Source organism: Mustela lutreola, chromosome 8 (assembly GCF_030435805.1).
Source record: "Mustela lutreola isolate mMusLut2 chromosome 8, mMusLut2.pri, whole genome shotgun sequence".
In the NCBI taxonomy this organism is placed as follows: domain Eukaryota; kingdom Metazoa; phylum Chordata; class Mammalia; order Carnivora; family Mustelidae; genus Mustela; species Mustela lutreola.
The window spans coordinates 84,885,913-84,902,223 of NC_081297.1; the positions used below are offsets into that span (position 1 = coordinate 84,885,913).

At 34.5% G+C, this 16,311-nt stretch overlaps 1 protein-coding gene across 7 annotated transcripts in view; it reads left to right on the forward strand.

Moving 5' to 3' along the window:
- CCDC91 (coiled-coil domain containing 91) overlaps window positions 1–16,311 on the forward strand; it is a 347,143-nt gene that overhangs the window by 233,249 nt on the left and 97,583 nt on the right. For all 7 annotated transcript variants that reach the window (XR_009356756.1, XM_059185849.1, XM_059185848.1 and 4 more), the window contains one exon: window positions 484–660. Coding sequence is in view for 6 of the 7 variants with exons in the window: in XM_059185849.1 (XP_059041832.1) it covers window positions 484–660 (177 nt within the window). In the remaining variant the exon portion in view is untranslated. The remainder of the gene's footprint in view (window positions 1–483; window positions 661–16,311) is intronic.

The window sequence follows — 16,311 nt, forward strand, 5'->3', positions numbered from 1 at the left end:
TCTTCACTTTGGAAAATATAGTTATTTTTTTCATAAAAGATATTCATTAATATACAGTGCATTTAATGTTAATATAAAATTAGTTAATAAATATTTTTATTTTATCTTGGTTTCAGTTTCTAATACGGTGATCATAATATGTACAGCCAGCATAAGCAAAAGCTCTTTGAAGTACTCCATAATTTTTAAGAATGTAAAGAGATTCTAAGACCAAATAGTTTGAAACTGCTACTTTAAGTTAAGGCTTAGTTTCTGTGATATTAAATGTGCCTTGGAAATAATGTATGAATATTTGTACAAAAACAAGTAATTGATTTGATTTTTACACCAGTTATTAAGTATGGATAAAAACAACAGCGTCAGAACTAAACCCTATAGAATTCAAGTTTTGTACCTTTTAGGTTAACCCAAATCTTTCTTATTCAAGGTTTTATGCAGTCACTCATTCAAATATTTTCATTTAAGTCATTATTTGTTTTGAAGCTTGAGAAAGAAGCAATGAAGGATGCAGTTTTAAAAGCCATAGAAGAAGAAAGAAAAAATTTGGAAAAAGCTCATGCTGAAGAAAGGGAGTTATGGAAGACTGAGCATGCAAAAGATCAAGAAAAAGTATCTCAGGCAATTCAAAAAGCTATACAAGAACAAAGAAAAATAAGTCAGGTTAGTAAAATTCACTCTTTGTAAATACTTCCTTTTTCCTTATTTTTCTCAAAATGAAGTTTCCTTATTATTATTTTATCTTAAAATCACCATAGTGGACATATCAGTATTAATTATTTTGCCTTTGATAGTAATATTTTAAACTAATAATTTTTAATGTATCAGTGTATTTCTACTTTCTGATATTGCAAATCCTATAATTTTATCTTTTTACCATTTTTTTAAAAAGTCAGAATCCAAACTTATGTTTAGTTATTGCAACTACACAAAACTCCGGTTTGATTTTTTTTTCTTTTTTCACAAATACATACATATACACACACAATCAATGCAAAATAATATATATATAGGTAGAAAACAGTTTGATTCTCTTAATTATGTCTTATTTATGTATCTGTATGATCTGTAGCTGGTACTGATAATTAGTAGTACTTCACAGATGATCCCTGTGGTTTCATAAATGCTATTATGTATCAACAAGTATGGCCTACATACAAAATAACTTTTGTCTACTTAAGTGAACAGTTAAAAACTACAGTACTTTCATTTTCCATAATTAAATTTGCATGGCTCTATTTTCCATATTTCTAGTCTTTTCGTAACAGAGGCACTGAAATACCTGAATAAATTCCCCCTTAAAGAAGTGTAAAGAGCAAAAAATAACATTTGTAGAAGTCTTTGTTTTCCATGATAAAAGTGTTACATACCCTACCATTGTTTATTCAGTCATGCATTATCAATGTAGCTAAAGCACCTAACATTTACCAAACAACCCAGAAGACTTTCTTACAATTTGTTAGCTAATCTTCATGAAGCCTTAAAAATGTCAATGCTTTTAATATCCAGGATAAATATTATGCACTTTTTAAAAAAAAGTCACTTAAATTTATTGTCAAGCACATAGTCACCCATTTGTTATAAAAATTAAACAGATCTTTTTGTAGTATTTGTCATAAGAAAACAGTAGTGTAGTGACAGATCTTATTTTATTATTTATTTGCTTTTTTCTGTTGGAGTAATGATTACTTTGTAATTCTTTTGTTGTTAGTATCATTGAATACATATTGAGCACATATTGTTTATAAGATGTTTAATTGTCAGTTAGTTGGAATTTGATGCTGGTAAGGTCACGATCTTTGGTTAAATTCTGACTTGGGAGCATGTACTTAAAACTTTTTGTGGCCACAGACCACTCCTCTAACCTCACATAGATGTGGACTCTTAGTCACCATGAACTTGGGCAAGAGGGCATGAATAAATCTGCACATGTTCATCACTCCGACAGAAAAGTATATATCATAAAGGGCATAATTCTCTGCTGGTTTGTCAGGAGCATTCTTGCCTACAGAAAACACTATAATATATGACATACTTTAACATCTGTTTGCCACAGTTTCAGAGCTGTGAAGATAATCCAAGCCTGTCATGAATAAATGCATTGTATTTATTTTCTTCCAAATGTTTCCATATTTTAGGTGCATGTGAGAAAGTGAGTATGTGTGTGTGGTATGTGTGTCTGTGTGTGCTTAACGCTTTGTGGCTAAGGGAATTGAACAGAGAACATATATAACAGAAAAACAATGTTTCCGGTTAACTCTCCAGCTTTCAAATGCGAGGTCGTAAATGTCAAGTGTATTCTGTCTTCTTAAATAGCTGCTTTCATTTTCACGTAGTTGCAGTTAAGAAACTACAACCAAACAATTGTCACTCCATTAGCCCCTTAGAGATTCATAGCTCTAGTTTAGAAAATTGACAAATTACTTCTCTTGGGAGCCTTATGAAGTTCCTATCTTTGGTTTATTTAGGCCAGTAGGGTAAGCAAACAAATTGACATGGTCAGACTTACTTTTCAGTGTTTCACATTAATAATTGGAGTGACTGCCTGCCATCTCCCAGGGACTGTACTTATTTCTGGTGATGGAATAGTAAGAAAAGAACCAACAACTTGCCTGACTTCTTGTGAAGAAGACTGATAGGAAAGTATTCAAGCCTAACAGAGTGTGAAATAGTATTCAGTGTCATGAATTAAAATGAAGCTGGGCACCATCAAGAGAGTCAGGGAACCTCAACGGGGGAGTCAGGGAAGGGCTCTAAGGAGTCAGCATTTGAGCTGAGGCCTGCATGGAAGTCAGGAGTTTACTTTGTGACTCATTGGGGGAGAGAATGTTTCAGGCAGGGGAATAGCAAGTACTAAGGCTCTGCGGCAGAAAGATCATTGGTGTAATTAAAACTGTATGGTACTGTTATGGATACAGAACAGGTAGACCATTGGATAAGTTTGGAATACAGAAGGATGTAAAATTTTCTGCAATTCATAAATCTATAAAGATGATAGTACAAATTAAGTAGGATAAGTTACTGTAGCAAATAGCAAATAATGGCCTTTAATCTGAGTTGCATGGAAAGGGGCCCATACAAGTCTGTGAAATTCTGCAAAACTATGGATATGTATAGACTTTTCTGCAGAAATGGTCCATAGTTTTTAATTAGATTCTCAAAAGTATCTTAACTAATTAACCCAGAAAAGATTGAAGATAACTATAACTGGCCACCCATTTCTTTTTGGGCTTTGTACAGGTAGATTAAATGTTCAAACTTGCAAACTTAATGTACTAAAAAGCAATTGAACAAATACTGATATTCTTAGAAATGGAGAGTCTAAGCACTTCAGGAATGATAGACTAAAGATCTCTGCAAATTACCTTCTCTGTAGAGGGAATGATAACATTAGCAAAATTGTCAAAATCAACTTTTTCAGAACTCTGAATATTAACCAAAGGTTTCAGTAACCCAAGGAGTATTTTATTCAGCAAAAATAGTTAAAGCTCACTAAGAACATCAAGATTTGTAGATTTTAGCTTGCTTTACTACCACCCTCTTTTCTCTAGTTGCATAGTAGATTTAAAAAGTAGTAGCTTCACAACAATGATAGCTATGAAAAACAGCAGTGTAGAAGCCACTGGAATGGGCAGACTAAATTTGGAGCTACACACACACAAAAAAACCTTTCTCCAGGGAATTGGTTTGACCTATATGATAGCTTCCCAGAAAGTCCCCATTTGCTTAGAGCTTGCGTATTGGGAGAGCCCTAATCTTCATATTGTTTGTGAAAAACAGTAAGTGGCAATTGTTTAACCTGTGCCTGAGACAGAAATACCACTTGGTCAAACAAGCCCAGCCAAAAAACTTAAAAGGGACATTTGGGAAATGAGATTATTATAGGTGGCTTTGAAAAGCTCCAACTTTTAAAAATAATCCTGGATTTCTTGAGGGCCATGCACATGCACTAGGTTGTGCACCTGCCCAGGAAAGACCTGAGAATACCTTAATCTCTCACCACTGACTGATTTTGATTCTGTTCAAGCAAAAAGTGAAGGCTGAGACAGAATTGTAAACTGGCAGTGTTAAAGGTGTTACCCAGCACCCACACTCCCCGGTAAAATGATGGATCGCTTATCTAATTCAAGGTATTTAAGGAATTCACTATCTAATTATTTGCTGACCACCTGGCTAACCCAGCAGAGACCTCAATGGCTATACATGACAAAAAATACAGACTTTGCAGAATTAGGTCAGGAAAGTTACTAGACAAATAACAACAAGAACAAGGATTCCTGGGAGCTGAAAGAGATCTGATTTCTAGAATTGCTATATTATATTATTTTAATGTCCATTTTTATCAACAGTAGGAGATATGCAAAGAAACAAGAAGGTATGGCTCATGTACAGCAAAACCAAAGCAGTCAATGGAAGATACGTTGATATTGGACTTAACAAGGACAAATCTGCTAGTATAAATATGTTAAAAGAATTAAAGGAGATCATTTCTCCAGATTTATAAGCCTCCTCATCTTATACATTATGTGTATGTATGCTCTTCATAAAGTAGCACTAGAAATTGTTGAAGGACTGCTCTGTTTTTAAAAGTGCCCCTCTTTGTTGTAAAAACAAGATTGCAGATACATGGGTGTACACTTATTTTCTTCCTACTATTACCTGCAACTCAGAGAATACTTATCATTTGTTGGAGGGGAAAAGACCCTAACCTCCTATCTTGCAGTTTATAATTCTCTTACACCATATATCAAATTCAAATACCTACTTATCTGACTGACCTTCCCACTGAACTGAGAACTTCCTAAGTGTCTCAATCGTATTTATGCTGTGGAGGCCCTAGCCTAATATGTAGCTTATAGAATGTGTTCTAGAAAACTAATCATGGTCCTTAAATGTCAGGATCCAAAATATCATACAATTAACTTGGGAAGATGACTTATAAGACTTAATTGTATTCACCCAAAATTCTCAAGTAAATACATAGACATCATTTCATTAATTAATCAACATTAATTCCATAGAAAGGCAAATTGGAAAAAGCAATAAAGTACTACAGTTTGGTTTATAAAAAACTCCTTAATTAATTATTCTAAGTTACCTAAGTTACAGGACCAGAAATATAGTTTATAAATAGACTTTACCCCTAGGCTTCTAGAGATAGGAATGTGAAATTCTGCCTCTTGAGCTTGTCCATACCCTTATAATCATGGGATTTTAACTGTGAGTTTCAGATTTATATTTAATGTCCTTGTTACTACTTATAGGAAAATACCTGGAATGTTAGATATTGCAGAAGTTGACAGAGTGTCATTGTTTCTTTTAACTTTAACAGAAAACAATAATAGTTCTCTCTGTTTCCATTTCACTTACCTGGCTTATTCTCTACAAGTATTTTAGGCTGCTAGCTAAGAACCTATTTTTATGGAAGTCTATACAATAGGAGTGGTAGTGGTAGTGGGGACGGCAACAACTTTTAACAGCAGCAAGGTCACTAATTCACTTCTACGTGCCAGACCGTTCTCTCCTGGTTTTTTTCATGTGTGATTTCATATAATACTCAAAAGAGGCAGAAATGATATCTCCACTTTTACAAATGCAGAAATTAAATCTTAGATTGTGTAACTCCTTAGAAGAGACAACAGGCTGTATTCAGATTAGAGGGCGTTACTGCGAAGGCAGTAATCTACGCTGTTCCGCCTCCCACTGTTCTATCCTAGGATAAAGCACACATTGCTCTCAATGCTTATTTCATCTATAGGTAATTTCAGTCACAAAAACTCAAAGGGGCTATTTATCATTTCTTTATTTATTCAGTAATATTTATGGAGTATCTACCATGCATCAGCTCTGTTGGAGGTTCTGGGCATACAGCATCAAAGAAGATAGACAAGGTCCCTAGGCATGAGATGGAACTTACACCCAAATTAAAAAAGACTTACAGTGAATAGGGCAATTCCGTATAGTGATATGAACTGTGGAAAGGGTTATGTGTTTCACTGAGAATGGGTGTTAGAGGTTTTATTTAGATAAGGAAATTAGGGAAGAAGCCAGACTCAAAAAATTTACATGTTACAATTCTACTTGTATGAAGTTTTGAAGAAGGCAAAATGATTTAAGAGGAAAGAAATCAGGCATTGTGGGGGGGAGTACTTTTTGAAAGTGATAGAAATATTTTAATCATAATTGTGATGATTACATTTGATGTTTTACCAAATTACATATTTTATAGTGATGCATCTTCTTAATGTATATAAATACTACTTTAATAAAACTTTTTTTTTAAACAAATAACCACCAAAATAAATTCTTGGCTATATGGCAATTTGAGATGGTGAGGAGGTTTGAGTTTCATGGGGATAAATAATGTAATTTGTGCATATTAAATTTGAGGTGCCTATTCATAATCCTAGAGGAAATGGTGAGTAGGCAGTTAGAAGTGTGTGTCTGGACAGGTGTGTTGTTAGGGCTGGAGAGCAAAACTTGGGATTAATAACAACAGAGATGGTGTCAAAGCCAAATACATAAAAAACAAAACTTTTCTGGATGGACGGAACTTTACATGACATTCTCTCACTGAATGTAGCCATCTTCTACCTAGCAAAAATATGGCCACGTCAGATTAACTGTGTAATAGTGGAAATAGTCTCATATTTAGGAGGGTTGTATTTCAAGGAATATTGTGAAGGTGTTGAAGTTACTGGTGCTTTCTGTATCACACTGCTACCCAGATTAAGTGGCCAGAGCTTCATTCCAGTTTCTAGGAAGCTCAGGGTTATGAGTCTAAACAGCAGCTCCTACCACCCTCTGCCCACCACCTGTCTGGTTTCCAAGGCCAGCACGCATTCCTTCCCTTCGTTCTTCCCTAGTCTGTTGTACCCATACAGCCTGAAGAATACTGTCTGGGGAACTATAGACTGTTTGAATACTGACTAAGGGGACTGACATTATCAAAGCTAGGAAGCTATCTTTTTAATTCTAAGATTTGGGTCATTTCATAGCACTCAAAGTTAATTAAAAGAATTAAAATAAAATTTATTTTATCCAAAAATAAAACAGAATTAATAGCAATTAGCAATTTTGACCACTAAGTCACACTAGAAATAAGGAAAAAGATGGAGTTCTGCAAAGGGAAAAACAGTATAAACTTAAGTAACTAAAATTACTCTGACAAAAGTAAGGAAGACAAAGAGCTTTTTGGCTTTATAATTTACCTATAGATTTTCTCTGTGTTAATACTGGCACTAACTGAAGAGATAATGTTAAACTATGACAGAAAATGCAATTCCTAAGGATTGGGGCACATATTTCTCTGAATTGATTTGATAGATAATTTTGTTTGGCCTTCATCATAAATTAAGACTAAGTCAGTGTGTGGATTGAGTGAAGAAAGTTAATGACTCTGAGTTTTTTGGTTTTCATAGTAAATGAATTCTGTGTCCCTTGAAAATTGTTAACAAAAGGAAAGTACATTTGTTACTGACACCAAAAAGGGCAAAAAGAGGAGTCATTAATTTTGCTGTTCTAGCAAAGTCCTGTAAAAGGACTCCAGGGCATACAGACACTTAAACGATGTCTGACGTTGGAAGCTCTTCATAATAGTTTATAACCACAGCCACTGTAATTTGGGGTTATGTTTCCCCCAAAGCCACAGACATTACAATCAGTGGTTAAATTTTCTTTAAGAAATTCAGCATTGCCACCTGACCCTTCTTTTAAAAAAGGAAATAGCATTTCTATTTTAGCTTAGGCCAGATAATTTCACAACACTGAAATAATTTTTCTGTATTGACTTACTTAGCTTTGATTCATTAGTTTGTTTGAAAGGTTTTTTTTGTAAAACTTTGATAGCCACCTAGTTAATTAAAGGTAAAATCTTAATCACATTTTTTTCAAAATTATTGTACTTAGGGACAAGTAACAAATAGTGCATCAATTATCTTCTCATCTCCGAAGACCTTTCCCTCCTGCTCTATTTCCTATTTTCATTCAGTGAGATAACTATCTACCAAGTTTCCCAGTCCAGACAACTGGAGATTTTCCTAAACTCTCCCTCTCTCAACCCCATTTTGATACATTAAAACCTTTCCATTTTACCTGATGGAATCCTTAAGTGTACAAACCTCTGGCCTGCCATCACTGACTTCATCGTGGTTCTGATTGTTTACCTTGACCACCTACATCAGTTTCTTGGCTTCCAGTTTTGTTCCCTTTCAATTTGGAATAAGAAAATGAATGGACTTTAAATTCTTTAGTATCTCCCCATAGCCTACAGGATCACATTCAAGCTACTTAGCATGAACTATAAATCTTTCAGCACGTGACACAGAAACTTTCAGTGACCTGGTCCCTACCTATTCAGTTCATCTGCTGCCATTCTCCTTCACATTTCGTGCTTTTAGTACCAGACTGCTGGTACTCATATCATGCTGTTTGATGGCATTGGGCCTTAGTCACACTGTACCTTCAGTCTAGAATACCATCACTTTCCTAACTTGCAAAACCCACTCATATCTAATAACTTAGCTTTTTTTTTTTTTTTTTTTTTTTTTTACTCCACAAAACTTTTTACATTTCTTAGATTAAATCAAGTGTTCTTTCCTCTTCTTTGACATTCAGTATATAACTATACCACTAGGCATAAGATTCTGTTTCTCTGTTTTCTCCCCTAGATTTAAGCACCCCAGAAGTAGGAGTTGAGTCTTGAAAACTGCAATAGGTTATAAGATGGTATAGAACCAACATTGTTTTAAGGAGACATATTAATCTTTTAAAAATGTATTTGATCTCCATCAGTACAATTTAGCTCTGTTAGAGTTTTGGCTGCCTTTAAGTGATACATTTTACCAAAAGTGGGATCACCAAAAACAGTGCTTTGGTTTTTGTCATCCTTTAAAAACATATTAATCAGATTGTCTATGGGGTGCCAAACTGACGTGATTCTTATTGTTATTCAAGGAAATAGTAATCGGAGGGAAAAAAAAAAGAGTGATTACATTTAGCTTCAGCAAAGGATTACTTTGAACAGCTTGTATAGATTTGCAGTAAAGTGATGAGTGGATGCATGATTCCAAATAGAATTTTTAGGTAAAGTCGTATACTTTCTTTCACTGGTCTGATGGAAGCATTGCATTCATTTCCATATCCATGTTTTAAGAGAGATATTGCCAAATCAGAATGAGATCATCTTAGACATTTATTGGTATTCCCTTAGCAACTGTTCCTCCATTCCCAAAGTGATTCTTTCTATCTCTTAGCCATGTGGTTTAGGTGAGATTTAACCTACTTTCTAATTTTATGCATAAGCCCTTATTTACGTAGGCTAATAATGATTATGTCCTACCCCTATGTTAGCAGGTTCTAAGAATTCACACATTTTCTGAGTCAAGGCTGTAAGGCTCCATTTTGGAACTTGCTTCCTCAGCTATATAAACACTGTCATTCACAGTAAGAAAATGGGAAAAATCCTTGGAACTGTTAATAACCCCCTTGGGACCATATGTGTAGAACTATTATGAGAACGGATCCTACCCGAAAGGCAGAGCTAAGAATTGGAAATGGAGAAATTTGCATCCTTGATCACATCACTTGAACACTAATGGAAGCTTACCCTTAGTTCTTTCATGTGAGGCTGCAAATTCTTTTTAAAGTCAGTTCGTGAATTTTCTGTTACCCTGTGATCAAAAGAATAACTGATTACCAAAGTAAATATGCCAAGAAGTAGGTGGGATTGGGTGTGAGTCCTAGCCTGTGCTGAAGTAACCTTGACCACTTTTTAAAAATATATGAGACTCCATTTTCAGATCTGTAAAGTGGGATTAATAATACCTGCTTTACAGAGTTGCTATGAGGCCCTTGGAAACGTTTTAAAATGAAAACTGAGATTTATGCAACAGCTTTAGACACTATAAATGTCATGTAAAAAAGTATTGTGGGCAGATCAGTAACAGAGCAGGAAACCTTGTCACAACTATAGAAGGTATTGGAATATTTAGTTGAGAGAAGAGAAAAATAAAGGTATGGTAACATTCTCCACCTGTTTGAAGGACTATCATAAAATGAGTTTTTTTCTATTTAAAGGGGCGGGGTATATGTTAGAAGAAGTAGGTAAAATAAAAATTTAACTCAGTACAGTATAAAGCTACCAAATCACAATTTATCTACCAAAAAAATTTATCCAGGATTTTGACGAATGGATTGGGTAGAAGATTGAAGAATGTATATATTGAAAATATAATTTCCACTGTCATTTTTTTGGTTTAGGGGATGTTTGACTTTCATGTCATTATAGTTACATGGTAATTTCCAGGTCCACAGATTTATAACTAATTACTAACATTCCGGAAATCAGCCATTCTTATAGTCATTGAAAATGCACTCTTAGAAATAATTACTGTAATTATTTATATTGCCATTTTTAAAACATATGATTTAAGGAGATAGTTTGCTTAACTTTGCTGTGTCTTTTACACAGATCTCTGTTAGGTCCCAGAAACTTTAATTATAAGTATCATTGATGAGTCATCAATAAAGACCCAGCTGACATTCATTCACTTATTTCGTGTAGTGTCTACAACATAGTCTGAGTTGTTGCCCAGATGGCTGCCGGTGTTGATATGTCACTAGTACTATTATTATTATTATTATTATTATTATTATTAAAACCATCTTAACCACCTTTGTCATTTTAATACCTAGCTGAGTGCTAAGAATAACAAACAGTTAGTGGAGGTTTATTGTGAATACTGAAGGCAATAGTTTCCCAGCTGCATCTAGGTGCCCTGGGTGCTGCAGGATGTTTTCAGTATTAGAGGGCAGCACACAGATACAGTACTGATTTGTCTTACATTCCTTTCTAGTACATCATGTCGTAGTGATGTTAGGTTTGGGGGTTGCTGTGATAAAAAGCAAGTATCGTGCAAATATCCCTGTGGAACAGGAAGTGAGAGTGTCATTGTCTGATCTTATGCCAGGAAGCTATGAAATTCCTGCTATGTACAGAACTCTTATGAATAAGGAATTTGGGTTAAAGATGAAATTAAAGTATTTGTGTTTCAGTTTTTGTATATCAACTTTTCAAATGGCTCCTGTGTTATGACATAACCAGTTAGTAAATGAAACAATTAGGTATTTCTTTTGGCCTGGAGGGCAAGGTAGAAAAAATTATTGAGGCAACAAGGGAGCTGTGAACTGAGAAAGTTTGGAAAGATTTACTCTAGGGTGCTCCCACCACACAGTTGCTCTGGGGAACACATATATAAGTTGCAATCCCTACCCTCAAATAGATTTTCTTTGCATTGGAGAAACAAATTGATTTATTTATTGAAGATGAATTTGAATTGTGCATCTGTACTCTGTACCAGGTACTATATTAGCTTCTAGTCATAAAGAATATGAACTGTAATAAATATAATCCCTGATTACAAAGAGATCTCAAGTTGGTAATAGATAGGTAAAGCAGCTATTACAGTGGTGAGTCGTGGAATGCTTTGAGATATAAAATATAGGTTGTTGCTCTTTGAACACCTACAAGGGGTGCTAAACCCACCACCCTGTGAAAAGACGTGGAAGGTCTAAAGCATTTCAGGGAACATTACAGTTGATGCTGCTTAGACTGATTTGTGCAGAAGGAGTACATTTGATCATCACAGGAGAAGGCTAAGGGGAACTGACTTCCACCAGAGAGAGCATGGCATGTCCAAGGGAACTGCTTATCAGATACTTGCTATAAGCATGACAAATGATAGTTTTTGCAGAGATTACAAATGTGAATGAAACTGCCACTGTGTTCAGTGACCTTACAGTGAACTAGGGAATGTGTCAAGTGCATAAATTGCTCCAGTGTGAGGAAGGATGAGATGCATGATAAAGCACAAATGGCTGAGGCATTTGAATAGAAATTATAATAGTGGTTATCTCTGGTGGGCAAAAGCATGAGAGAACTTTCTGCAATATCTAATTGCTCTTTATCTTGATCTGGGTGGTAGGCGAATGGGTGTATGTGTATATGAAAATCCACTGAGCTGTACATACACTTAAGGTTCGTGCATTTCAGTATGTGCAAATTTTTTTAAAGCTATGCACAAAGGAAAAATAATGTAGTCATTATTAAAATAGTTATTTACTTAAAATTGTGAGAAACATCTAAGTGATGCTTCAAAGGAAAATCATAATCTTAAATCATGTATTAGAAAATAGAAAAGACTGGAAAAGAATGGGCTAACACCCAACTTACTAATACAGTTCGAAAAGAAAGAATAGGGTAATCCAAAGAAAATAGGAAGGAAATAAAGTTTATGACAGAAATTTACAAAAATTGTAAAGTTTCAAAATATTATCATTTCTTAAAAAAGACATAAAATTCACAAATCTTTGACAAGATTGATGAAGATGTTATTAGTGAATATTGTCAGAATGAATCAAGTGACCTAAAATAGATGAAATGCAGATTTTAAACGTGATATAAGCAATATAAATCAGTTAGTACCAATCAGCTGTAAAGCTTAGACAAGATGAAAACTTGTCAAGAAAAATATAAATTGCAGAACTGAAGCAAGAAGAATTAGAAATGCGGAACAGTTCTATAGCTATAGAGGAAACTATAGTCTAAAATTAATCATGTATCTTTAGAAATAAATGTAGATACACACTTGTTTCCAGTAGATAAAACTTAATTCACCTCTGCTTGAGTATTGGCTGGGCTTAGTTGTTCATGTCTAATTGAATAAATTATAAAAGGGAAAAAATGTTTTCACTTTATAGCCATAAAACCTGGCAGATACCATGTTACCCAAATGATCAAGGTTAACACAGCTAGTGATAAATTATGTTTAAGGCCACACTCCCCTCATACGATATAATGAGAAGCATGCTTCAGCTCTGTGGTATTCTTCCCCCAAATCAGAACCCTAGTCTAATTATGAGAAAAAAAGAGAGAAATCCAGATTTCTTCAAAATACCTGAAAAGTGTTGTAAAGGAAAGACTGAGAAACTGTCAGAAGTTAGAAGAGACTAATGAGATATGATGTCTGAATGCAACATTTTACCCTGAATTAATCCCAGAACAGAAAAAAGACATTAGTGGAAAACCTGGTGAAATACAAATAAAATTTATAATCTATTTATTATTATTGTGTGATGTTAATTTCTTTTTAAAAAATTAATTATTTTTATTAACAAATAATTTTTATTTGTCCCAGGGGTACAGGTCTGTAAATCATCATCAGGCTTACACATTTCACTGCATTCACCATAGTGTGATGTTAATTTCTTGTCTTGATAAATGTTGTAAGATAATTATGTAAGATGGAAAAATGGCTAAGGTTCTCCATAAGTAGTATGAAACTTTTCACCTTACATAATTATGTAAGATGTTACTATTAGGGGAAATTGGGTAAAATGTGTATGAGAACTCTTGTACTACCTTTGCAAGTTTCTGTAAATCTAAAATTATTTCCAAGTAAACGTTTAATACATTTTTCCTAACACATATCTTGTTAAAAAGAACAGACAGTATATGCGTTTTTGTCCACCTCCTTCTAAAACTCCACTGAAATAAAAAGTAGTGAAATGGAACCCTAAATTAGAAACTGAGAAGACCAATATATATTGTAGAAACTCCTGAAGGCTTGTTTGTGGCACCAGAAACTTCTGGATGTGGGAATGAAGGGGAGAACTCAACTAGAAGGAAAGACTGAAAGTCTATTTAATAAGCAGTTAGGCCCCCACACATTTTTTCCACATCTGACAGAAACCTTAGGTTAATTCTCTGGAAAAAAATAAAATGTAGGGTCTCTGGACCAGGGATAACCAAGGCAAAGTGGACATGGGGTTGGGGGCAGAGCAAGGTGAAAAGTTTCATACTACTTATGGAGAACCTTAGCCATTTTTCCAACCCAGCTCTCAGAATGTCTACAACCAGACAGGAAATTGGAAGATTCTTTTCTGAGGAATTTAGACAGCCCAAGATAAAAGACCTAAATGTATTGGTATCAGAAATTGCCCCAAGGAAACAACCGAGCCAGATTACTCTGCTATTAAGATCACAGTCCATAAACCACAACTGCAAGCACAGAGATGTTACTCAGCATTTTAGTGCTCTCCTCTTTAAACACGAGCAAATAGTCAAGTATGAACAGAAAACTTCCCTGAAAAACAGGAAATAAAACACTCTGTAAAGTATGGAAAGTTAAAAAGAAACTTGTTAAGGTTCTTAAAGGTAAGAGAAGATTTTACATCTATGAAACAGGAAGGGGATGCTATTTTTAAGCCAAATAAAAGATTAGAAATCTAAAATGTACTAGAAAGTTTAAAAAAAAAGATGAAGCTGTAAAAGTCTTCCAGAGACAAGGATATTAAAAAGAAAAAAAAAAAAACCCTCAAAAAACAAAAACAAAATAGGAGTGGAAAGAGGAGAAAATTAGCCAGCTTAGGAGTTTCATTAGCTGAATCAAAGGATTCTTGAAAAACAGAAAACAGAATGCAAGAAATAATGTATTTTTAGTATTATTATTATTAAAGTAAATCTCCCAAATTGAAGGACATGAGTTTTTCATGAAGAGCATGAGATTGTAAGACCTAAGTTTCTAAATAGACCTATAACTAGGTTTGTCATGAAATTTTTGAGAAATGGGAATAAAGAACATGTGTAAGACTTCTTAGAGAAGAAAAAAAACTTAGACAATTGAAGAGGTATCAGAATCAAACTTCTCAAAAACCTTTAAAACTGAAAAAATTTCCAAGCTAGAAATCCACACTTAGCCAAACTATAAATTAAGTGTAAGGGTAGAATAAAGTCATTTTTCAGACAAAGGAAATATCAAAACTTTTATTTCCCATGTGCCTTTTCTCAAGAATCTCCTACAGGAGGTACTCTGTCAAAACAAAGGAGTAAACCAAGAAAGAAGAATTCAATGGTATCCAGAAAGCTGGAGTTGTAGTTCAAGAGCCATGTAGTGAATTTCCAGAAATACACCTGAGAGAGATCCAAATTAGACAGTTATGTAACAGACCTAGAGAACAACCAATCCAGTATGGAAATATGTTCACGAGATATGTCTCCAATGCAATAAACATAATAGAAGGCCTGATATCTTTGAATATACTGAGATGATGATGTTTGGACAATTAGATAAGAATTTGGGAATCAGTTCATAATGCTTATTCACTCAGGCCAGTATAATGTGGCTGAAGTAACATAGGATCATCAGAAGACATTCTTTGGCAACTCTGTCCAGATGCTAGGTAACAATGCCTGAGCTAGTCTGCTAGAGCTTGGGAGAGCACAAGAAGGAGAAACAAGCCTTCCTACCTGAGGCTACTCAGTAGTGGCAGCCACATCAGCCCCAACAGTTGACTTCATGTGCATGGAAGACCCCAGCCAAGACTAACAGTACTGTACAGTTGAGTCCAGCCCAGGTGGCCGACTTGGAGAATCATGACCTTAATCAGGGATTGACAGTCTTTCTCTGTAGAGGATCATATAGTAATAGTTACAGGGTTTATGGCCTATCAAGGCTTAATCAAGAATATTATGTAGGTGCTTACTTAACAAGAGGGTAAAAACTTTATAAATTTTATTGATTAAATTCAAAATCTAATGATTATTTATTTTAGAGAGAGCGCTTGAGCAGGGGGAGATGCAGAGGCAGAGAATCTCAAGCAGACTTCCCACTGAGCATGGAGCCTGACACAGGACTCGATCTCAGGATCCTGAGATCATGACCTGAGCCAAAAACTGAGAGTCAGACACTTAACCAACTTAGCCATCCACATGCCCCAATAATATTTGTTAATAACATAAATCCAGTGACAATAGGATTTTCCTTGGTGAAGATAACATTTTGCTTAATTGTGGTTCAGAGTGAGATACACCTATCATGAAAAATGGCTAAAAACTCATTAATGCTGATATGTTATGAGATTCTACATATATCATCTTTAAAAATGCCTAATGCAGGTAGGTACTATCAAATATTGATATTGTCAATGAGCATATGATTTTAATTGAGCATATTCATTACATTATAGAATTAGGTTATTCTATTAATATTTTACATTGAGCATATCACTACAATGTAGGTTAATTACTTTCAGTTGAAAGTTGGGTGAAAGTTTCTTAACTGCACAGTAATTGGATTTTGAAATATAGACATTTTTGTTTGCATCAATGTCTAAGAAGCACTGATGGAACTGTAGTTTGAACTCATAAATTTGTATAGGAGTGGAAGTCTCAATTTTACTAACAGTAAGGCAGCTTGACTTGACTCATGATTCAAACACTCATTTTCTAAGGTACATTTTCACAACCATGTGCAA